The following is a 25,085-nucleotide window of genomic DNA, read 5'->3' on the forward strand; positions in this document are numbered from 1 at the left end:
TAATGACTCACATTAGAGTACGCCCACTTTCAACACCTGTACCTGGTCGCTTGCATAAAAGGTTACACACTTTGCATAGCCCACCACTCAATGATCTGTATCTGAACTTGCCCTTGTCCAGATACTGCATTGTGCCACCTGCTTCCATGGAGCAACCCGGATTCTACGGACGCAGGAACCCACTCGCCTCTGCCGTGCCGGTCAAGCAGAAAAAGCGAAAGGCGGTTGCCGTTTCCATGCCAAGGCAAAAGCGACAGGCTAAGGCCAATAAAGAAAACCTTCTGCTGACCCCAAAGGCTAAGAATTTTCATAGATGTCAGCCTTATTATGTAAAGAAGATATACAGTGATGTACTCTCGACGCAAAACGATTGGCAGCCAACCCATCGAACCCGCAGACCACTTCCTCACATACGCTTCGACGACTCTGCCGCCGCTGTCCCGGAAATCTTCAGCCCGTCTTCTCCACCCCTCGTCCTTGACGCTACAGCCACCCTCCCGGAAACCCACAGGCCATCTTCTCCAGTTCTATCTGACGACGCTGCCTCTGAAATCCATGGGTCACTTTCTCCTTTGCTCTTAGATGACTCTGCTTTTCGCCCGGAAATCCGAAGGTCACTTTCTCCATCCCTCTTCGACGACGCTGCCGCGTCTCCTCTACCGGATATCCACAGGTCACCTCCTCCACTCTTCTTCGACGTCGCTGCCGCTTCTCTCCATGGAACCCCCATCTCATCCTCCGTTGCACCCATCCACCCAGATGTTCACACGCCATGCACAAGAAGCAGCTCGTTAGACCGGATTCTGAATGGGATAAGTGTGGATCTCCCCGGGAACTCTATTGTGCTAGCAAAGATAGATCTGCTTCTGGAGACAATGCTAAATGTGGAGCAACGGATGCTACAAATGGATAAACGGATGATACATATGGATCAACGGATGCTAGATATGGATCAACGGATGCAACATATGGATCAATGGATGGATCGACGGATGGAGAAGATAGAGGCTGACATAGCAGGCATACATTATTTGCTCGGTGTTAATGCCCCTGTTTCCCCGACGCTGGAGCACGGGGGAGACATGGATGTGATGAATGGGACCATCGACCCCCTTCCATCACCAAGTGCACCCCCTCCACCAGTACATGTATGCCATTGAGGAGGACATGACAACCCCGTCAAGACCACGCCAGGAGACAACACGGCGACCAAGACCGGAGGAAAGCTTCCTCCCAGACAACCTACCATCACCCGTCGCCTCAAGCACACCCGCTCCCAAAAGACCTACAGTCGCTCGCATCGATACGGTGCCCGACATCACCCTGTGCGATCTGCCACCGGCGCTCAGGGAGAAGTATAGGGTGAAGAGTGCTGGTGCACCCCACAAGTATGCCTTGTTACTTTTAAGGCATCATGTACCTACTCGTTGTACTGCGACTGGGCCTTCAAAGTGAAATACGATGGAAATCGCGTAAAAAGGCGCTTCCTGCCAATTTAAGAAAGAACATTTGGGATGAAATGCGGCGCTTTTATCCAATTACAGATCCTGTAATGAAAGGCGTTCGAGACTGCATTAATGGCATTTTGCGCCATGCAAGGAATCGGCCATGGACGGACAATGTGGAGGACTTTCTGCAAGACCATACTGTTGTGGTGAACTGTATTTTACTGTACATGATTTGACCTGCTGTACTTAAATAAAGGAGATGTTGTTGTGTGTTTTTTTACTTGTATTTATACAGAAATGTTTTAATTTGCTGTCCACACACACAGGACATGCACAATTCCAGTCCCTGGGAACCGCAAACAGGCACGGTTTTCAAGGTTGTCCTGAAACCTGCCCTGTTTCCTGCCCTCGAGGACTGTAGTGGTGCAGGTCTGACTGACAGTTTTGAGCACCATCCCACTGTACTGTATATGTTTCTTTAATAAAGGAGATGTTTCGTTTGTATACTGCATTTTATGAATATTTTTTTTTTTGTAATCAAAGGTAGGACCATGCTGTTGTGCTGAACTGTATTGTACTGTACATGATTTGACCTGCTGTACTTAAATAAAGGAGATGTTGTTGTGTGTTTTTTTTACTTGTATTTATACAGAAATGTTTTAACTTGCTGTCCACACACACAGGACCTGCACAATTCCAGTCCCTGGGGGCCGCAAACAGGAATGGTTTTCAAAGGTTACCCTGAAAACCCGCCCTGTTTGCTGCCCTCAAGGACTGTACTGGTGCAGACTGTTTTGCACACCATCTCACTGTACAGTATATGTTTTGACTTGTCGTTCTTTAATAAAGGAGATGCTGCGTTTTGCTTATTTTATGAATAAAGAATTTGTTTTTAAAACATGTGACTGTAACCTATACTGACTGACATAAATGTTTTCACAAATGTAGCAGTAAACCATACACCTGTTGATGTTTTGAATTGCTGTGCACTTAAAATGTTTCTACATTGTACAGTATTTGTAAATAAATGTTTTTGTACTTACTCCACCAATAAAAGAACATGTTGATTTGTCTTACATTGTTTCCATTTGCTCCTTTGCTACTGTAACAAAATACAGTGTTTCTAGAATGCCAAGGCATACTGCACTGTATACTGTAGGCATGCTCAGTATAAGAGTATTAAAAAAAATAGAAGACACAAACTGTACTGTATGTACTGGCACTGTATACTGTAGAAGACACATAAATTATGTGATACATGTACAGTAATTTTTTCGGGTTTATTACACAGTATACTGTACTGTATATAAAAAAGTATTGTACAGTATACTGTACGGCCGGAAAACATCAGCATACTGTTTCAGGTACAGTATTCTATCCTAATCAGTAACAACGGCAACTAAACTGTAGACTCCGGTACATGGGTTTTTAAATCCGATTCAGCAATGTGCAGGCATTGTTACACAATGCGATATTATCCATCGAAATCCCTCCATTAGCCGTTTTCTTTTCTGAGGAAAGACAAAAAGAAAAGTTTTACTTTAATGGTCAGCCCCCTAAAGAAGTACCCAGCCAGTCCCACCAATAATTTTCTCAGGGGGGCGTCTCCTGTTCACATGCGCATGCGCCTACCGTCGAAGCGATGACATGCATATGCGTTTCATGAAGGCTCCAATGCGCATGCGCCTAGCGTTCCACCAATTGTTCAGTATCTGCAGTACTGTAGAAGCCGCTCAGCCAATGATATTGCTTACAGGAGAATCGCTTGACTTTTGAATCGCACCGATATTGATACTGTATTGTCAAAATAAAAAAAACACAGAAAATAATACGGCAACAATACTCACCATAGAATTTCCCATTCAGCTGGCGCCGGCGCCGGTCCACTGCCAGTCCAGCGTTCTTGATCATCCACGTCGATAGTTTGCAGCGGGACTAGTCCACCTGTAGTCAGCTGATGAGGCTGGAAATTGCTTAGGTACATGCAAGCTTGATCGAAACTGCACGCGAAATCCGGCTCAGGCTCAGGGTTGTCACTGACGGCAGGACCGTCTTTGGAAGCCGGTGTTGATGGATTGCTTGGCAGCGACTGTCGTTTCTTAGTTGGTTTTAACACGACCCTTCTCCTTTTGCCGTCATCATGATCGTAGATACAGGAAAAAGCCGGTGATACACACCAATACCCTCCAACAAAGTGTGGCTCAATACGATAAAAACAGGATCGCTACATAACCTTTTCCTTATTGCACGCTTCCACGTATAGTCATAGTTTTCGATAAAATACTGATAAATTTGAACAACTGTTGCCATCTTATCCTCTGTTGCATTAATCGCGGCCCATATCAAATACGCGTAACTTCTGTCGGGTTTTTGGAAAGCGGGCTGCACTTGAACACTCATGGCGGGCGGGTCTCTGGAGAATACTGTAACCGAAACTGGTCTTTGTCTTTCTTTAATATGAAAAGCCTAAATTGATAAATTTTTGCAAACTCTTCCTTCAGTCTCAAGGCCAAGTTACAATAGCACAGTGTGGTATCTTTTTTAAACGAAACACCTGCAAGTCGACACATTACTGAAGCGCATGCGCATTACAATTCATAAATATCTGCCATCTGGCGGACACGCGAAGAATTGCAACCTATTAAATCCGAACCATTCTCAATAAACGCATCAACCGCGCATCAGCCGCGCATTACCCATGTCTGGGAACGCAAAATGAACGCGGCATGCGCCAGGTAAAGAGCATCGCATTCCAGGAAAAAGCCATTTGTTAGAATAAAAGCTGCCGCAGCAGTATATATACATACACATACATAATATATATAATTCTATTTTATTTATTTTCTTGCTTGGGATTTCACTCTATATTGGTTTTCTATTGGCAAATTAGTCCTATTAATCAACTTTGGCTGGTAGGACTAATGGCTAGTACTGTAGAGGGTGGGGGTAAGGGATGGTGGGTTATAGGGGTAAGTGCCATGGGAGGGAGGTTAGGCCACCAGGAGGATTTAGGGGGGTGGTTAAAACCTTGCAGGCTATAGCAGTTTAAACTCTATGGCATGCAATGATTAGTAAGATAGTTAGGGTGTTGATATTAACCCCCTGCTGCCTTGGTGACCAGGAAGGCATGCATAATGATACCTTCATCGCCACTATGGATTCCAAGGGGTTAATATATAGGTTTGCCTACATTTTTTGGTATAGTCCAGGGTATTAATTTTGGCCAAAATGCCAACTTTAGCACACAGGACAAGGGCAACGAAAATGATATGACCCGGAGACAAGTACCTACAGTAATGCCAGGTATTGCCATGAACTAAAAGAACCCAGTGTTGAGGTCCGAGCTAACTATAATGGCCTGCTGTGTATATGCATAGAGGAGTTCCTGCCTCATTTGCATATCATTACCACTAACGGACATTAAAGGGTCATCTTAGATTGAAGACAGGCATGGATGCTGCTTTAAAGGTCCCTGTTATCACTTAATGAGACGTTAACTTAAATGAACATCTTGCTAAATTACTAATGGAGCTCTGTTGATCTGCCCCAAAGTATCTTTTGACACTTTCCCATAGTAAGTAGATATGGGCATATGTGCTCCATCCTTCTCTGCATTTTGATTTTTGTTGTAAAATTAACAAAAAAAATTGCAGACAAACTCTGTGACCACTACAAATCTCTTTCTCTCGACTATTGGCAAATACTCACAGCTGACAACTGATGTGATTTAAGTGGCTATAAAATTATGAAGAAATGTGCGACGATGATATAAAATACATTAAGTACATAGCATTCAGAATAAAATGATTACAGTAAATGACATTCAAGTGCAACATAAATCAAATACATATATTGCTGAGATAAAATGAGCATGATAAGGATTAATTCCCTCTTAAAAATATTTGCAAGGTACCTTCGTCTTGCAATTTTTCACTCAAATACATTTAACAAATCAGGTCGCAGAGCTTAAGGAGCTTTAATCTGCCAAAACGGCTAATCAGGCCATTTGTGTCAGAAATTTACCATTGATTTTAATGGGGAATTTTGCCAGAAATGATTCAATCAGCCACATTGAGGGATTATAGATTATTCCCCTTATTCTCCATGGTCTTGAAGTTGCCTTTTTCTCCCTTGATTTTTTCGTGAATCCAAACAATGACCCTAAATTATGGGTGGTACGATACTGTATGTGTACAAAAAAAAAAAAACACAGTGGAGGCAGCAATATTACACTGGCGACACACTTTATTCGAGCTCGGCTAGTCCCACGAATTCGGGTGTACCCGGGTGTATTGAGGTTTGTGACTGTTTTCTGCCCGAGTGCATTGGGTTATATTCCAGGCAGGGATTAAAGCATTTTATTCCCGCTGGCTGCAATACTGCACAGTATATATATATATACTGCATTACAATTCATGAATTTATGCCATCTGGTAGACACGCGAAGCATTGCAGCCTATTAAATCCTAATCATTATCATTTAACAGATCAGCCGCCCATCAGCCAGGCATGAACCCAGGCTGGGAAGGCAAACGCAACGGGGCTTGTCAGAGGTGAGGAGCGGCGCATTCCAGGTATCTGCCAGGTACATACTGGGCATTTGCTCGAATAAAGTGTGTCGGTGCAGTATCCACAAAAAATAATTGTGTTAGTTTTTCACACAGGGTTTTCAGTGCTTTTTCATTAATAAATAGTACAGAATAGTACAGAATATTGTTACAGAAAGCCAAGTTGTACTGCATATTGGTTTGAAAATGTATTTTTACATTAGCTCATTCTTTGCATAGGACAACAATTACCAATATGGGGCACACAAATGGAAGTACTTTTAGTCCTACTGTCTGTACTGTGAAATGTTAATTATAACTTTCGTTGTATTCCAGGGGGAGCATGGAGGGAAATAGAACAGAAAAGACAAAAAACAATCTAAGTGTAGACAGTTTTTAGATAGTGTAAAATTAAATGTCTTGTCTTGGCTCGTATGTTGTGCCTACTTACAAGATGTAAGTTGTATTCAAGCGATTTAGACACACAATGGTCTCTGCTAAGGATGTTGTTCTCCACTCTATGAAGCGGTCTCCAATTGTCAGCTCAGCAACCAAGTGTATGTGAAGAAAAATGATACCATAGTGCAAACCAATACAATGATAAAACTAAACTTTATAAATTTAAAAATGAACACACAATAAAAATGAATATATTATGCATTGTTCACAATCTTAGTGATCAGGGAGAGAAGAGTGTGTTAACTTCAGGCTCACCCGCCTCTTCCGATGGGACCTGATGTAATCAGCCTCTCTCTGCGACTCTGTGTCTCCGGTGGTGGACTGTGTAACCCCGGCTGTATCCTCCCGTGGGCTGTTGGACTCCCCTTCAGTGTTCATTTTTAAATTTATAAAGTTTAGTTTTATCATTGTATTGGTCTGCACTATGGTATCATTTTTCTTCACATACACTTGGTTGCTGAGCTATTTCCCTCCATGCTCCCCCTGGAATACAACGAAAGTGATGATTTGTGGGACTAGCGAAACCAGTCCCTACCAGCTGGGTTTGAGCAGGGGGTTTGAACCTTTTAAATATTATTATTTGCACGTTATTTGAGCACGTCTTCATTATTGTAAAATCAATTGATTTTGTTAAAATCACTCACTGTATAGTTTTTAGTGAAACACTAATAGAGTTAGCGCCGTTTTTTCACCTTCACTTAGCAAATGTTAATTATAAAACATACAGTACTTTTCCATGAATAGGCATAACCCTATATCATTAGAAATGCATGTATGCAGTGGTGTGGGCCAAACTACTTGCCATTTCATGTACAATACACATTTCATAGGTATTTTACTATATTAATGCAATTTGAATGACTCTATCTACCAAATAATTAAAATGATAATAACAATATTTTGAAGGGGTTCACATATTAATCTTGTAAAACTAAAATAACTTAATATTGTTAATAATTCTGTTTTTTTTTATAACAATTTTTTTATTTGAGAACAACAAACATTTTGCATGAATACAACAGTGTCATAGGCACATGACATGGTTCTTGACTAAATAAAGCATGTTGTAGTCTCAATGAGGGTGTGTTTTCCTGAGTGGGTGGAGATGAAGTGGGGGAAGGATGGGGGGGGGGGGGAAAGACATACTGGGGAGGGGGGGGAGCGGTCGGAGTTTCGGGCCTTTTTTTGGGGGGGAGGGCGGGCTACAGCAGATCTATTCCCGTCGGGCCACTCCAGGGGCCCCAGGTGTTATGGAACTGTGGCATTTTCTTATGTAACATTGCCGTTAGTTTGTCCATGGACATCACTTCATCTATTCTTCTCAGCACCGTGTTTCTTGCAGGGACTTTGGTGTTTTTCCAAGCCACTGCAATTGAGCATCTCGCTGCGGTTAGTATAGCTGCTATTAGTCTACTCATGGGTGGGTCTAGGTTGTCTATTGGTTTGCTCAGCACAAAGGTCAGGGGGTCCAGAGGGAGGAGGAGCCCCGTGGTCTGTTGTATGATCACCTGAATCTTGGTCCAGTATCTCTGGATCTCCGGACATGACCACTAAATGTGGGCCATGTCCCGCTTTCGACCACATCCCCTCCAGCACAGATAGGGGGTGCCGGGGAAGATCTGGCTCAGTCTAGCCGGAGTCAGGTACCACTGAAAAAGTATTTTATATATGTTCTCTTTTGTCACTGTGCAAATTGATGTCTTTGTAGCCAGCTCCCAGATGTCCTCCCACTCGTCCATGTCTATCTGGACGTTAAGGTCCTCAGACCACTTCTGCATATACTGGTGGATTGGGGGCACCATTACCGACTCCATCCCCCTATAGATCTCTGATATCAGTCCCTTCTGATAGGAGCCTTTGCGACACAGGAATTCGAATCTGGTCAATTTGGCGTTCGGGGCTAGGGAGAGGAGGAAGTGTCTAATTTGCCGGAACTTGAATAGTTGGAGGCCTTGGTAGTGATATTTATCTCGTAGTTCCTGGATGGATAGTAACCCCTCGCTCTTCAGCAGATCAGCAACCAGGCTTATACCTAGACCTTGGTCAAATTGTTTTTTGGAGCACCCGGGAGGGAAGTGCGTGTTTCCAAATATAGATGTAAGTTGAGATGGGGTAGCTAACAGGCTATACTTCCCTTTGTTTTTGAGCCATACTTCCCATGTGCACCTCATTGCCCCCAGAGCGAGTCTCCGTGGTCCCCCCTCCCTTCCTGCTGGGGACCAGAGGTGGACCTGGAGGGTGGCCGGCTCGGCATGGTGGGTTTCGATTGCCAGCCAACATGTAGTGGCTGGGTCGTAGTTCCACACACAGCCTGTTTCAGCTGGGCTGCTGAATAATATCTGATCACGTCGGGGACCCCCACCCCCCCTCTTGTTTTAGGGGACAACATTACTGATCTGGGTACTCTTGGGCGTTTATCGTTCCAGATAAATTTGGACATTAAGGCCTGAATATTTTTTAGAGCTGCGATGGGAACGGAGATAGGGAGTGTTTGAAAAAAGTAGAGAAGTCTCGGAAGGATGTTCATCTTAATTGAGACAATTCTTCCGAACCAGGAGATTTGGAACTTTTTCCATGTCTCCAGGTCTTTTTTAATTTGGTCGAATAGGGGGGGGGAGTTGTATTGGTATAGGGAACTGTATGAGTTAGATATTCTTACTCCTAGATACTTAATGTGTGTGTTGCTCCATCGATATTTAAAGTTAGTTTGAAGGAGCTGCCATTCTTGAGTTGGAAGGGATACGTTGAGTGCCTCTGATTTGTTCATATTGACTTTATAATCAGAGACCCTGCCAAATTGGTGGAGGAACCTTTGGAGATTGGGGAGGGAGACGTGGGGGTCCGCGAGGGTCAGTATCACGTCATCCGCGAATAGAGAAATGTTGTATTCCGTTATTGCCTATTCGAATGCCCTTAATGCTCTTATCCTCTCTTACTGTAGCCGCAAGTGGTTCAATTGTGAGGGCGAATAAGAGAGGAGAGAGGGGGAAACCCTGTCTGGTCCCTTTTCTTATCTTGATTGGGTCAGAATATCCGCCCGAGATTTTGACATGTGCTGTCAGGTTTTGGTATAGGGCTCTGACCCCCTGCAGGAAGGGACCGCTGAACCCAAATTTCAGCATTGTTTGGTTTAAGAAGGACCATTTGATTCTGTCGAACGCTTTCTCTGCGTCGAGGCTAAGAATCATCGCCTTGGTTCCTGTGAGGTGCACATGGTCTATTATATCCACAATTTTGCGGGTGTTGTCAGATGCCTGTCTGCCTGACACAAAACCTACTTGGTCTACAGTATATGAATGAGTCTCGGGAGAATTGGATTGAGCCTGTTTGCCAAGATTTTGCTGTAGAGTTTGAGGTCGGTGTTTAGTAGGGATATTGGTCTGTAATTGCCGCAGAGGAGGGGGTCCCTGCCTTCTTTATGAATAATCGCTAGGTTTGCTGCTGTAATTGTGGCGGGGATCGACTCTCCCTGCAGAAAGGAGTTGAACATTTCTAGGAGGTAGGGGGACAGAGTCGGCAAGAATGTTTTATAGTAAGCATTGGAAAAGCCGTCTGTGCCGGGAGCTTTACCTACTTTTAGTGATCCTATTGCTCCAGACAGTTCCTCCTGGGAGATTTCTTTATTTAGGTTGTCTAGTTCCTCGTCCGTGAGGGATGGTAGGTTACACTGCTCTAGATACACAGGCGGCACACTTTATTCGAGTGCGGCTCATTCCGCAAGCCGGGAAATGTCCCGGCTTGCGAGCCGCACTCCCTCAGCGTGCCGCGCATCACCGATGCGCGGTCACACATCATCGGGTGCCTGTGCCGCCTGTACGCGTGCCCAGGGCTCCCCGAGGGAGCCCTGGTGTCGCGTGGATGTGCTGACGGCGCCGGGACGTTCCGGGGGACCCGGCGGACCCGGTAAGGAGAGGGGGAAGCCCCGATCGGCGGGCCTCTCCTCCGAGGCTTCGGCGCGCGCCCGGCACCCTCCGGCGCACGCCAGGTTACTGCTGCGGCCGAGAACGGGCAAATGCTCGAATAAACTCGGCCGCAGCAGTAGTTCGCGATTGTTTCCAAGGATACTGGGTCTTGGCCCGGGTGGTGTAAATTGTAGAGGTTGGAATAAAACTCGGCAAATTCCTGTGCTATCTCCTTCTCTAAATAGGAGATTTGTCCGTTTTAAGTGCGGATTTTTGAGATTTGGGATTTGACTCGGGTTCCTCTAAATTTTGTAGCTAGGAGCTTATCCGCCTTATTGCCCTTGTCAAAAAACTTCTGTCTAATCCATCTCAGTGCACGCTCCACCTCTTCAAGTTGTGTGTGTTTGAGGGTTGCCCTGGCTAGGTTTAATTGTTTAAATATTTTTTTGGAGGCTGTGATTTTGTGCTGTTGTTCGAGTTGAACAATTTTGTCTGTTAGTTCTTTCTGGAATTTAAGCTTCTGTTTCTTTTTGTAAGCCGCCACTGAGATTAGGTCTCCCCTGATGGAGGCTTTATGCGCCTCCCAGAGCATTGCCGGGGCTGACACTGAGCCATTATTAATTTGGAAAAAAGTAGAGAGTTTTTCTTTAATTAATAGCTCTGTTTCTGGGCAGTGGAGTAGTGAGTCATTTAACTTCCATCTATATGGATTATTCTTTTTGAAGGGTATGGTGAGAGTGAGTTCAATGGGGACATGGTCGGACCAAGTGATTGGGCCTATGTTTGAGTGGGAGGAGGCCTGGAAGATGTTGTTGGTGCCTAGAAAGTAGTCGATCCCCGAGTAGGACTGATGAGGGGTGGAGAAGAAGATATAATCCCTCTTACCCTGGTGCTGAGCCCTCCAAATGTCTATAAGGGAAAACACTACCATTATGTCCCTGAATTTTTTGGCCTTCTTTTGGCCTTGGGTATGGTGGCTGGTGGGTAGACGTGTTGGGGGTGGGCCTCCTGGATTTGCTGATTTATCCTGTGTGTGGGAAGCTACCATTTTGAAGTCCCCTCCAATGATTTGGAGGAGAGAGCTTGTTGGTCCAAGGAGTCAAGTATGTTCTGTAGGAACGAGGTTTGATTATCTTTTGGGGCGTATATGTTGAGCAGTGTAATGGGGGAGCCCACTAGGGAGCCTTGAATAAGCAGAAAATGCCCATCTGGGTCAGCATTGGCTTTGGTTAGGATAAAGGGGACGTTGTTCCTTATCAGGACAGCGACCCCTCTCTTTTTGCTTGGGGAGGATGCAAAATATGCATGGGGAAATATACTTTTAAATGTGTTTGGAGGTGTAGGGGAGTGAAGGTGTGTTTCTTGAAGAAAGATGAAGTCTCCTTTTGATTTTCTAAACTCTAGGAGTGCCAGTTTTCTTTTCCTAACTGAGTTGAGGCCCTTTACGTTGAGCGAGATTAATTTTATAGCAGACATTTGTGATCCAAGAGTTTTCCAGGAGCTGACAGCTCCGGGGCTCTTGGATTTCCCATGACAAGAGCTGGGGGACCTGGGACCTCCGAGGAAGCCCGGGAGGGAGGGGCGCAGTATGTGGGATTCTGAACCCTGGGTCTTAGGGGCTGGGGAGGTTCAAATGGGCTACGAGGCAAGTGACGAACCGTTCCTTCCGCAGGGGGGATGTGGGTGAGGGGTTGACACATGAGGGAAGGAGGGGGATAGCGGGCCTTCGACAGGTCCTAAAGTGGGAACCTCTCTCATTGGGTCGAGGATGGTGGAGGGGTTAAACACCCCTGGAGAAATTTCCGGGGCACAGAACATGGATCGGGCTCGGACAGAGGGTCGAACACCCTCACTAGTGTTTGAAATGAGCACCGCTTGCATGTGAGCAGAGCTCGGTGGGGTTGGATTGGAATTCTTGGGGAGTCTTTTGCGGTACTGGGTGTAGGGTTGGGCCTGGGGGCTGTTCCCGGTGTGGGTGGTGGGGGAGGGATGGGTGGGGAGGGGGAGGGTGGAGGGGGGAAGGGGGAGGAAGGGGAAGGGGGGGATGGTGGAGGGGGAGGAGGGGATGGGGGGCGAGGTGGTTTAGGGTGTGCGTAGGTGTATCAAAGCAATACCGAGACATTTATACATTGAAGACAATTGTTGTCGTAGTATGGTTTGCACTCATTATCATTAGAATCCTTTGCATTGTATGGCTTTTTATTCATGACTTTTATCTAGCAACCTACGCAGTGCCCATGTATCTTGGGCTACTGGGTGGGGAAGGGGGGGGTGGAGGAGGAGGGGGTGAAGGGGGAGGAGTGAACTAGAATAGGGTGTGTGGGTATTACATAGAGTTATAGAGACATTTGTACAGTATTGACATTTGTTGCTGGAACATGGTTTGCATTCATTATCATTACAATCTTTTGCATTACTGCTCTTGAGTCTTAGGGCACCGGGTGGGGAGGTGGGAAGAGGGGAGGGAATGGGGAGTCAGGGGGGAAGGGAGGGGGGAAGGGGATGAAGGGAATAAGGGGGGGGGAGGGGATAGGGAGGGGGCGATGGGGAGGGGGTGGCGAGGGGGGGGAAGGGCAGGAGGTGGTGGGGTGGGAGGGAGGGGGGGTGAGGAGGGAGGGAGGAAGTGGGGTGGGGTGTGTGGGTATTTCAAAGCATTATAGAGACGTTTATACAATGATGACATTTGTTGCTGAAATGTAGTTTGCATTCATTATCATTACAATCCTTTGCATTACAAGGCTGTCTCTTCAGCTCTTTTAACTAGAGACCTGTACGCTGCCCTTGGGTCTTAGGACACCGGGTGGGGAGAGGGGAAGGGGGCGGAGTGGGGAGGGGGTGGAGTGGGGGAGTGGGGAGGGGTTGGAGGGGGAGGGAGGTGCGGAGGGGAGGGGGGAGAGGGAAAGGGGGGAAGAGAGGGGGGGCAGGTTTTGGGGGTGTGCGAGCATGACAAGGCATTTTACAGACATATATGCTGGAGAAACAGTTGTTATCGAAATGTGATTTGTGCCCCCTTATTATTACACATCGTAGCATCCTAAGATTGTCCAAACATTTCTTTAAGTTAAAGTCCTGGTCGCTGCTTACTTATCTTTGAACCCCGAGTGGGGATAGAGGGGAGGGGGGGATGGGATGTAGCATAGCGGGGAGGCCTGAGTGTGATTATGGCCTAATCTGGATTCTTTGCTGGTTTGTGAATCCCTGATTGTGTCGCTTTTGCATTCTACTGACCTGGGGGAGGCTATGGGAGTGTGGTCGGGGGGGAAATAGGGGGGTGGGGTGGCCAGGGGGGGTGTTGTGAGGGGGGTGCGTGATCTTGCTAGCTCTGCGGGTGTATGCCGAGTGGGGGTTATTGGGGGGGGGGAGGGCCCTAGTGGTCCTTGGTGGGAGGGGGGGGGATGACCTGTGAGTGCGCGGGGGGGTTTATACGACCTTATTCTCCCGGTCTTCTGGGAAGCGGGCCAGGGGGGGCACCTGGTGGGTTCCGGATGAGGTGGTGGGGGCCTCCTCTGGCAGCTGCCGTGGAAGCCGCCCAACGACATGCGGCCCCTTTGTCTCCGCTCTTGAACGATCGTCGCGGCTCTGCGAGGGGGCGTCTCTGAGAGGGCGGCGAAGTGGTTATGTTCCGCCAGCTGCCCCTTGTCACCAGGTCGGCCTCCGAATCCACCGGAGGAAGCTGTGAGAGCGGAGCTGGGCCCGGGGGGGGGGGGGGGGCATTGGCCAGGAAACTTCTTCGAACAGGAACCAGGTATTTCTCTGCGATAGTTCGGGGGAGGACGGGGGGGTAGGTGTCAGGAAGGTGTCGGGATGCAGGGGGGATAGGTGGGTGGGAGGGTGGCGCGGTGGGTGTATGCTCTGGGGGCGGGAAGGTATGGATGGGGTGGGGTGAGGGTGAGGGGAGAGTAAGGGGAGGATATGGAGGAGATGATGGGACACCGGGGAGGTGGGGTAGGTGGGAGTTAATGTTTTCTGCTGGTCATGCATCCATTTGACCGGCGTTGTTTTCTGCGGCGAGGAGGGAAAAAGTCGGACGATATGCTGCAGGTATTGTAGTCATCCTTCTTAGGTTGGGGGGTGGCGGCTGTATGTCAGTCGGCGTCGTGATGAGATGCTCGGCCGTGTCGATTTCTTCTCCTCCTCATGGTCCGCGGGTGAGGGCCCAGAGGGCGGGTATGATCTCCGTCGGGTATTAGCGTGTCTGTAGGCTCTGGTCTTGATCTGGAGCGCTAGGGGCCTTTTGGTTTGCTATGCACTCGGAGGCTCGCGGTACTTCCGCCTCATCTTGGCGCGCTGCAGCCTTAGAGGTGTCTCTGCTGTCCTGTGGTGGAGTTAGCCCTAGAGCTTTGAGGAAGGAGGGAGAGTCCTCTGGCCTGGAGATGGTGTGATGGCGGCCATTTCTTAGGACGATCAATTTGAAGGGGAAGTAATGCTTCGTTCTTTCAGTATGTTTATAAGGGGCTTCATCTCCTTCCGTCTGGTCACAGTGACCCTTGATAGGTCGCTGAAGATCTGTATTTTATATTTGTCTATGTGAAGGTCTCCTGCTTTCCTGCTCGCAGACATAATGCGTTCTTTAGCATAGTACATATGGAATTTCATTATCACGTCTCTGCGACGATTTTGGTCTGTGGATTTGGGGCCAAGCGCCCGATGGGCCCTGTCTATTTGGATATCGTGCTCCGTCAGGTCAGGCACCAGGGACCGGAACAGCTTGTGGAGGTAGGGCTGGAGGATCTCAGGGGTGATTTCCTCAGGGATATTTCTTAGTCGTAGGTTTTGTCTTCTATCCCTGTTTTCTTGGTCCTCGAGGGTGTCTTTAAGTTCCTCTATGACTCGGCCCAATCTTATCACTTCTTCCTCTGTGCTGTTTTGTGACCCTATTATGTCTCTTATTTTGTATTCTATTTTATCTGTGCGCTTCGTGAGGCCGTTGATATCAGATCTCAGGTTTTCTAACGCTGCATTAACATCTTCCTGGACTCCTCTCCTCATCTGGAGGAATAGTACGTCAAAGTACTGCTTGTTAAGGCCAAATTCTGGCAGTTCGCGGTGAGCTGTGTCTGTGTCCTGCTCCGCGTTTGAGGTCTGCATGGCCTCCTCGGCGCCATCTTGCGAGTCGCAGTTCGGCTCCGGCAGTCGCATTGCAGGGGTAAAGTACTTGGTGACCGCTTGGTTCTGCGTTGCCATTCCTTTTGATGGCATAGTCCCCTGTTCTTTAGTGTTTTGGGAGTTTTTTGGGCAAATTTTGGTGGCGATGGGTGCTATATTTGGCGAGTTATCAGCGAGGGTGTTCAGGAGCTCCTCTACAACCCGACCATGCTCTGTGACGTCACCGGAAGTCCAATAGTTCTGTTTTTAACTTTGTGTAGCCAGGTACCTCTTTTACCTCCTGGTCCTCGGGGAAGGGGATGGCTGCAGAGGCGCACAGGTGTCGCTGGAGCAGCAGGCGGACCCGGCATAGGTGCAGGGAGCCTTCCAGTGAGAGCTGTGTGCCGAGAGGGTCGCCGGAGATCTGCGGCGGCGCCGCCGATATGCTTGTGACGCCATCTTGGTTGGCTGCACATGCGCAGTGCAGAGTATAGTGCGGTGGCCATTGAGCAGGCTCCGCAAAGGACTATAAGACCCAGCAGCCCCAGGGGCTGTGTACTACGTGGGCCCGACAGCCAATAGGGCTGCTAGATGCATGGAAGTCTAAGGGTTACATTTGGCACGCTTGGTACCACGTTTTAGTCCGTGCTTGGACGCAGGAAAAGAAGGTAGTGTCCAGGGAGCAGTGCTCCACTGGACTAGGACAGATCTCCCCTTAGGTCCCAGCTAGGCCCCGATTCCCCACAGGTTGTGGCTGCTGCAGGGAAGGCCCATAGATAGGGACACTTCACCCAGTAGCTGGTAGAGTGTCAGTACAGCGATGATGGACACCATGCGGTGTGCTTGGCCTGTGGTCTGGGATTAGACCCCGGCCTATGTATCAGAGACTCTAACAGTGAGACCCTCCAGTTGGAGTTCACCCCACATGGTGAACCGGATAAGGCAAGAGGAGTGAATTACAGATCCCACGTCATGGTACCTGACTGATCCATTGCCTGACAGGGACACCTGGGTACTGGCGTGACCAGGGAGGTATCATACACATGCACCAATGGAACACAGGGGTAACGCTAATCCCTACACTTGGGTGGGATTGACATTGGGGATGGATATCAGGGATATTGATGCCCCCTCACCCTAAGTACGTTGGGGTTATAGACCCCCAGGGTTATTATTGTGTTGTACTGTGGTACTGTATTATATTGTGTTGTATTGTATGTGTTCAGTAAATACCCCTGTTATATACTCTGTGTGTGACATTACTGACCATATTAGTTCCTGTCAGGGGTTATACTGCTGCACTAGGATGCCTCCCAGGTGGAGGAGGTGTAAACCGAGAGACAAGACAACCCCAGGCTCCCAGCGGCAGAGGCTTAGGCCTCCTGTAAGCCACACAGGTAATCAGCAGAATGCGTAGTTCCCTTAGACAGTGGGGAAAAGGACTACATTTGTTTTACAGCAACCCATTCTCTGCAGTGATTACTCAAAGAAATAAAATACATTGATACATATTTTCAATAGTTTTTAACAAGTGTCACAAACAGGAGCAATGCTCCAAAAACAGGTGCATATTGAATGATTTTGACTCTGCATCACTGTGTCACTGTATGAAGGTTATGTTTTCCAATTGTGCTCCACTAGCACCAGTTAGCATTTTGGGAAGTGGTGATAGGGAGAGATATATCAACATTTGTCACAATAATAATTTAGGCAGTTATTATAGTAGATCTTTTTCAGTGCTCTTGAGGAAGGCTATATAACATATATTAAGAAAAATGCATCTATATTAAGAGTAGATTCAGGTACTCATAATAAACCTCCAATACACATGGGGAATGCCATCCATTTCCATGTTCTGTTCAGGTGCATTTAGTGGTGATGAATGAAAGAAGGAGTTTAGGAGACCTGGTATCCATTTCTCATAAAAACAAATGTATAAAATACATGGAAAATAGATGCCCAGTTTCAGAACCATGTGAGCCATTTTCAAGTTTCAACAAAACATGGCTCCTGTTTTGTCACATGGAAGCATCTGTTATATACTGTACATCTTTGAATAAACGTTATTGTCAGTTAGCAATGTTTGAATCATTCAAATTCAGTGAAAGGTAATAGAGTACTTGCTTGTTCATAGAAGTATCTCAAACCACATATTACATAACAAAATAATTCCTATAAATGAACAGCACATTGCAATAGGATTACAGAGAACCACTCAGTTTACATTCTTTGTTTAATCCAAATGGTCCCAGAGCTTCCAAAGTTTGTTAAATGGATTTCTGCAGTAATTGTTTATTATGATTACTTCCTTTAGAATTTTCTTTTCTTCTAATTTTCTGTAACTTCTATCAAAGACACCTTGTGATTTTGATTTGCAAATCCCAATATCCTCTTTGATCTTAGAAATGTATAATTGTAAATTCTCAATAATTTACTGTATGTTATCAAATCTAAACTATACTTATTAAGGATACATTCCCAATCATGTATATACAGCAGTTGAGTTTTTCCTACAAAAGATGTGTCACAGGGAAATCCTCAATCCTCTATTTATTAATTTATTTTATTTATAAAATGTTTTACCAGGAAGTACAGACATTGAGAGTTACCTCTCATTTTCAAGTATGTCCTCTAGGGATCCATGTAGTCCTAAGATATTTATACAAGGGTAGAACTACAATGTATGCAGTGAATAATTGACTTATTTTTTTACAGAGATATTGAAACCTCTTGGATAGTGTTTCCCTAACATCAGTAGTCACAGAAAAAATCTCAGGTGTATAAAATGTGGCCAACAATCTATCTACATCTGCCTGAGAATAAATCAGGGTGTCAGCCTTTTTGTTGCATAAAACAGTTATTTCTTTAAATGACATACAGTAATGTGATGAATACTGTATGTGAGAGAAAATCAATGAATTCAATAAATAAATTATAACATTACTGGGTTCCCAACTGGTAATATATGGGGAAAAAAATAAAGAATCAAATAGGAACATATATAAAATGACAATTGCTCATAAAGATATTATCTCTCAAATCTATCATAAGTATATAATCACTCAAAGCGCTATGTACATTAATGGTGCTATATAAATAAAGACATACATACCTACATACAAAGAAAATGAGCAATATAAAGTAAAAAAAGAAATACCAAGACACCAAGAAGGATGTTCAAAAAAGTGTATTGGATCTGATACTCATTGTAATAGGATCACAGTCATAAAAACAAACAATCACAAAGTTATATACATGTAAAAGAAAGTGACATTACAACAATATAATCAACAACTCTGAATATACCGTATAAAGGTTAATATCTTATCAAAAATATTTTGTAGAAAAAATAGAAAATGTACACCTAAGATGCCAATTTTTTTTATAGGTCAATCAAGTGATTTGAATCTCTAACTTATGATTCTTAAGATACTGTACAATACAAAATGATAGATATATTTGGGTTTAGGATCTAGTATGGAAACATTCCATAAAATGATGTGGCAACCTGGTGGTCGAAATTTAAGCTCATGAACCTTAAATATAGTGTAAAACAAAGAGATTATGGGAAAAGGTACTGTTACAGTATACTGCACGACACACTTTATTCGAGCAAATACCCAGTATGTACCTGGCAGATACCTGGAATGCGCCGCTCCTCACCTCTGACAAGCCCCGTTGCGTTTGCCTTCCCAGCCTGGGTTCATGCCTGGCTGACGGGCGGCTGATCTGTTAAATGATAATGATTAGGATTTAATAGGCTGCAATGCTTCGCGTGTCTACCAGATGGCATAAATTCATGAATTGTAATGCAGTATATATATATATATACTGTGCAGTATTGCAGCCAGCGGGAATAAAATGCTTCAATCCCTGCCTGGAAAATAACGCAATGCACTCGGGCAGAAAACAGTCACAAACCTCAATACACCCGGGTATACCCGAATTCGTGGGACTAGCCGAGCTCGAATAAAGTGTGTCGCCAGTGTATAAGATAATTATTGTTTGGAAAACCATCCCTTTTAATACCCTTCATTAAGTGTCTCTGGAATTATAGTTTTAATTCCTAATTTTGGATCTTATCTAGGGGGTTGGTACAATAACATATCACCCAAATGGATGGTCTTCTCCACATGTATCTGGAGGTGGTATTAAACTCTGCTTCTAAAATATGTATGTGTGAGAAACAAGATTAACAACCGTTATACATACTGCATGTCTTTGGCACAAATTGATGGTTGATAATGCCTGGTCTGTATTTTGCAACAAATGACACCATATTTAAACTTATCCCCCTTGGTTACTGTATGTCTTAGTTGTAAATGTCTGTTTGGAATATACTGTACAGTACACTACCATATTACTTTGGACTACACTGTATGCTCTTACAGACTTATTTTTTATCGGACACACTACTTCAAGATGACTGTTGGGAGAGCTGTATAGTATTGTATATATTTTAAGAAGCAAATTAAAAATGACATATATAAAAAAATACATGCTGTAAAGACTATGGGCCGTATACATCAAGCTGCGATAATTGTAAAAATGCAGTATTAGCACCAACAAAGTGCCTTATTTTTATCGTGCAATACTTCAACGTTACACTGCCAAAAATAAAGCACTTTTTATTGGATCCGTTAAAAACATTGGATTCGATAAGAAACAGGCATAATATCAAATATTTAGGTAAAAACTGCCATAAATCAAGTTCCAATATTTTCTGAATGGGCGAATGACAGAAATACTGCAAATAATGTATCACCTAGTCAAGGCTGGCGTTAACCCTGTATTTTCTATGTATATAATGTCCAATATATTGGCCATTATATACATACATAGACACAAAATCCCTGCAAGCTCTGAGCCAAACACCCAGTGTGTGTGTGTGTGTGTGTGTAAAGGAGTGCTATTGGGTGTGACCAAATGTATTGTATACAACAAAAAAACTAAAAGCCTTAATGCAACATCCAAAAGACAAAGAATACAGTTAAATACTTATCTGTTTCTCTTTTCATAAGTATGGGTCATTTACTGTAGTTAAACTCTTTGGCCAAACCGCTATACGCCTGCAGCCACATCACAGCATGACCACTCTGCAGGTCCTAACACTACTGTAACTAATGGAGGGACAAATGTCTTAATAGACCATTTTTCCACAAGGGCATGACAAAACAAGATACTTATATATATATAGTCAAGATAATCTAAACAGATGATAAAATAGTTATTACAATACATGACAGTTCATATTAACCTCTCAGTAGCCCACAGGTCAACTAATCATGGGTTTCCATGTCTAGCTGACCACAAAGAGCTACAAAGGGGTTAATATATGCATAAAACTACAGTACATAACCCCCTTTCCCCCCTAAGTGGCTAGTAAAGCATTGCCATGCAATGCTTTAAAAACTAATAAGATAATAAAGGGTTTAACCTGTCCCACCACCAAATGTAGCCAATAGTTGTTTTGGGCATGAAGCATTAAAAAAAAATTTACAATAACATTAAAAATACATTTTACATATAAAATAATTAATTGTCACTGAGGATAACCAGGTCCTCTCAATAGAAGGCTTAGATAGCCACATTGGTTATAAATCGTCAATAAATCGTCAGCAATTCTAAAAAAAAAATACATGAACAATATTAAAATATATTAATTATTCCTCTTCCCTACCTTAGTGGCTAACCGGTAAAGTAATGAAAGGATTAAGCCATTCCCCCACCCCCCTCCAGGGGCCTAACCAGTTCCCCCCTCTACTCCTGCCTGCCTCTAGACTAATGCTTAATGCCCAAAACCACTCTGATAGTAATACGAATCTTTGACATGACTCTAGAGGGGGTGGGTAGATTTGTTGGGGGTGGGTTAAGGGGTAGTTACCCTTGGAAGGTTGGTTAGGCCACCCAGAGAGGGTGGCAGAATGGGTTAACCCCTTTGCTACCTTATCCGTTTCCTAGCCACAAAAGTGGGCAACAGGGCTAGGTAGTGCATTTTTTAAACATATTAACCCCTTTAGTATACCTTGGTAACCACAAGCATCAAATAGGTTAATGTTATTTCTATCATAGGCTTCCCTAATAATAGTTATTACAGAAGCGTATGATAGAAATATGATCGCTATGCAGGGGTCATTAACACAACCAACTTCAAATTACGGTAATAACGCTCATACATTTGGGTTTTGCAGGTTTCGATATTAATTATATGAGGCATACACTACTACTCATCTAGCAATGGTAACCATTTGCGAATTTGCAACCAGCAATAAAAACTGATCTTGTGTTACTGGAGAAACGCTACTGCACACAAATACAGTATAGCCAGTCATGCACTACATCTATAGAAAATCTGCCCCTAATTCATCATTCAATACATCATAATTACTCTTGCTGCTAATATCAACCATGAAGATTGAGTAACATCTAATGCTTTTTAGTGAATAATACCAGTTGCTACATTATGCTGATATATACTGTACAGTAACTGTACCTTCTTCTCTTTGAAAAGGTCAACATAGATCATTGGGAAGCAATATTTCAAAAGTGCACAGCTTGAAACTAGATTCCAGTATCTGGAGCAATGAACTTGTCGAGGTATGTACATGAAAGCTTGTGTTAGTTTATGTAAGATAAATAAGAATAACCTATATGTACAGGAAAGCTGATCTTCTATAGGATTTAATTGCTGCATTTCCTCTCAATTATAAAAACAGAATGTGTAAGGAATGAGGCAAATGATTTGTAGAAGTCTGGGCTAATTCTAATCTAATTACAATTCAGCAATAGGTTAAGGTGTAGTGTGCACTCATTTATCCAGTATCTCAATATATCAGTCATCTCTAGTTGAGATAGAGAAAGAGAAAAAAATAGCTAAATTGCACTATGCACACAAGTACCAAAGGAGATACTATGTATAATGTAACATTGATATATAATGGATGTAATAAATGATTAGAATGGTCTGCTATTGAAAGTTCGTAATCATGGTAGTAAGAACATAAAATTAATCTTTAAGGGTAGCAACAGAAAAAATACTATGGGGACATTACAATATAGAAAACTTAGCAGTCTGTGAAGGTACACTGCTGATCTGGATGAAAATGTTTCCAATGTAAATAAAAAGAATGGTAACTAGAGCAATGTTCGCACTTGGAAATGGCCCGCGGATGTAAGAGGTGCCGTTTGAAAAATGGAGCCTCTATGTCTATATGTACCCACATCAAACCGGAGGAAAATGTGAAGGGGGACAGAGGTAGCCTTGTTAGCAAGGCTTAGGAGTATTTCAGGGATCAAATGGTTAGTAGCGACCACAGATAAACATAAAAGTGCCTTACCCCATACATACATATCCTTATATTACTGAGGGTGGGGTGGGGAGAAAGGTAAGGGTAGCACTCTCATTGTGGCTTACCTATCCCTATTTTATATCAAGGCATATGAATAACACTGGCGTCTTTGTTCAAAATCTGTATCAGGAGCTAGGATTGTAGCGTGCAGTCTCCAGTCAGCTGTGCAGTTTGAATGTACGTGACATCAGTGACGTTAGCGCAACCCTGATGTACATTTCGCTTTAAGCTTTCTCAAAGGGTTAGCAACATCCCTTCTGGCTCCATTCTTTTTGTAGCCTCTTCGTGGAGGAGTGGTTTAATTTCTGATGCTGCACTGACTTATCATAAAATTCATTTGGGGCAGACTCATAACAAAATAAAGCTGTTGAGAATGAGGGTGAAGATACATATAGAGGTGTATGTTGAGACATGAATTAATTCTGTGTTAAAAATGGATTTAGTACATAAAAGGTATATATGATTTTGCCTCAAGTGCACACCTGAACTGTCTGTGAATAGTGCTACGTATAGACAAATCTATGTCCACTGTTGAAACCATGAATTTTCAAGGACAATTTGTAATTGACTGGGAGGAACTCATGAAGGCAATGTATGGGGTAGAATATACAGTAGTATAGAACATACTAAGATATATACACTTATGGGTATATTACATTCTGGCCCAATAAAATACAAGGTAAAATCCTTGAGTACTATAGAATATGGTGACCAATGAGTCCATTGGCAACCACTATTGACCTGCAAATACATAACCCAAACAAAATAATCTGGTTTGTCGCGAACATTTAATAACAAATGATCACGCATTAAAATATTCTCAAGGACCATTGGCATCTTCTTCTTGAAGATGAAGATCTGAGACAGGTCCTCAAACCTATACTGACGCTGGTCAGCTGGAGAGCCAGCAACCTCAAGGACTGCTTGGTCCAAAACCACCTTGATAATTTCACCCCAGGGACATGGCTCCCCAAAATAACACGGATCTTTCAAATGCAGTAGCTGTAAAGCCTGTCCCCACATGCTTCCTGCAAAAACATTTTTTTAAAGTGGAATCATTCTAGGAAATTTGCCACTTTATCAATTGCAGGACAACCAGGGGTGATCTACATGGTGTCATGTGATGGTGGCATAAAGTATGTGGCAAAAACTTACCGCCAACTGAGATGGCGTGTCCTTGAACATTTTGGATCTGTCAGGAATCATATTGAGACCCCACTAGCCTGAAACATGAATGATGCATACCATGGCGATATCAAGGGGCTTACATTTTTAGCATTGACCTTTTTTACCACTGGATCATGCAAAGAGGACTGGGATTGGATCCTCCTTCAATGAAAATACCGTTGGATCTATGATCTGCATATCCTGAGCCCCCATGCCCTAAACTAAGGGTCCCTCTGTGCTGCCTTCCTTTAACAATTAGGGGCCTAGGCATTAAGCGCCGATAAGCCACTTAGAGGCCTTTTCACCAAAAAGGCCTAATGCAATTCAGTAAACCCCAATATGTCACCGATAAAAGCTCTTTAAGGCATTTTTTTCTGCTAAAGTGATGTCACATACTTTTGAATTAATGTAACCTATCACATGATACAGCAACCAATGGGATTGTCTTCAATCCCATTGGCTGTAAAACCATGTGCTATAGCCATGTGCTTTAAGGATGTGATGAACTTCCCTTGGAGATGACGACACATCCTTAACAAAAAAAGAGGAAATGGGCACATGATACCATGACTAATCAGATTGGAGCTGTACCATCTGACCTGAAAATGTGACATCACAGGCCATATATAAGGCCTATACGTCTCATCTAAAAGGAAGGACGACGAGAGAACATCCTGTTCTAGATTTACCATTGGGTTTTGGATTGATGGATAAAAATAGAAGATTAAAGAAAATAAAGAAATAATGACAGATGAAGAAAGAAGACGGTGACAGAAGATAAAAGAAAGAAGAATTGTGTTACCTGTTCCGGATCTTCAAGGTGGATGGCTTTGGATTGACTATGATGACGTATGATGACGTTGACTATGAGGCGGTATGAGAGTTTCCTGATACGCCGGGATTCGGGGGGTTATCGCTTCTAAAGGTAAAGAAAAATATTGAACGTATGTAATTTTATTTTTACAGGTTTTTTTTATTGTATTTTTTTATTTTTATGTTTTTTATTGCCCAGTGACTGATAATGTATTTATCTGTACCCCTATTGGGTACAGACAAATATAGTGATAGCCAATGCATTTTTTGGCAAATGCTTGTTTTCTATTGACTGTTATTATTTCTATTTCTGTT

The 25,085-nt window shown here is 44.0% G+C and overlaps 1 protein-coding gene across 2 annotated transcripts in view; it reads left to right on the plus strand.

Annotated features, from left to right (window-relative positions):
• Positions 1 to 25,085, plus strand: part of ARAP2 (ArfGAP with RhoGAP domain, ankyrin repeat and PH domain 2) — a 406,381-nt gene that overhangs the window by 123,711 nt on the left and 257,585 nt on the right. For both annotated transcript variants that reach the window (XM_075568062.1, XM_075568070.1), the window contains exon 12: positions 21,953 to 22,038. In XM_075568062.1, coding sequence (XP_075424177.1) covers positions 21,953 to 22,038 — 86 coding nt within the window. The remainder of the gene's footprint in view (positions 1 to 21,952; positions 22,039 to 25,085) is intronic.

The sequence above is a fragment of the Ascaphus truei genome, chromosome 1 (genome assembly GCF_040206685.1).
Source record: "Ascaphus truei isolate aAscTru1 chromosome 1, aAscTru1.hap1, whole genome shotgun sequence".
Lineage (NCBI taxonomy): Eukaryota > Metazoa > Chordata > Amphibia > Anura > Ascaphidae > Ascaphus > Ascaphus truei.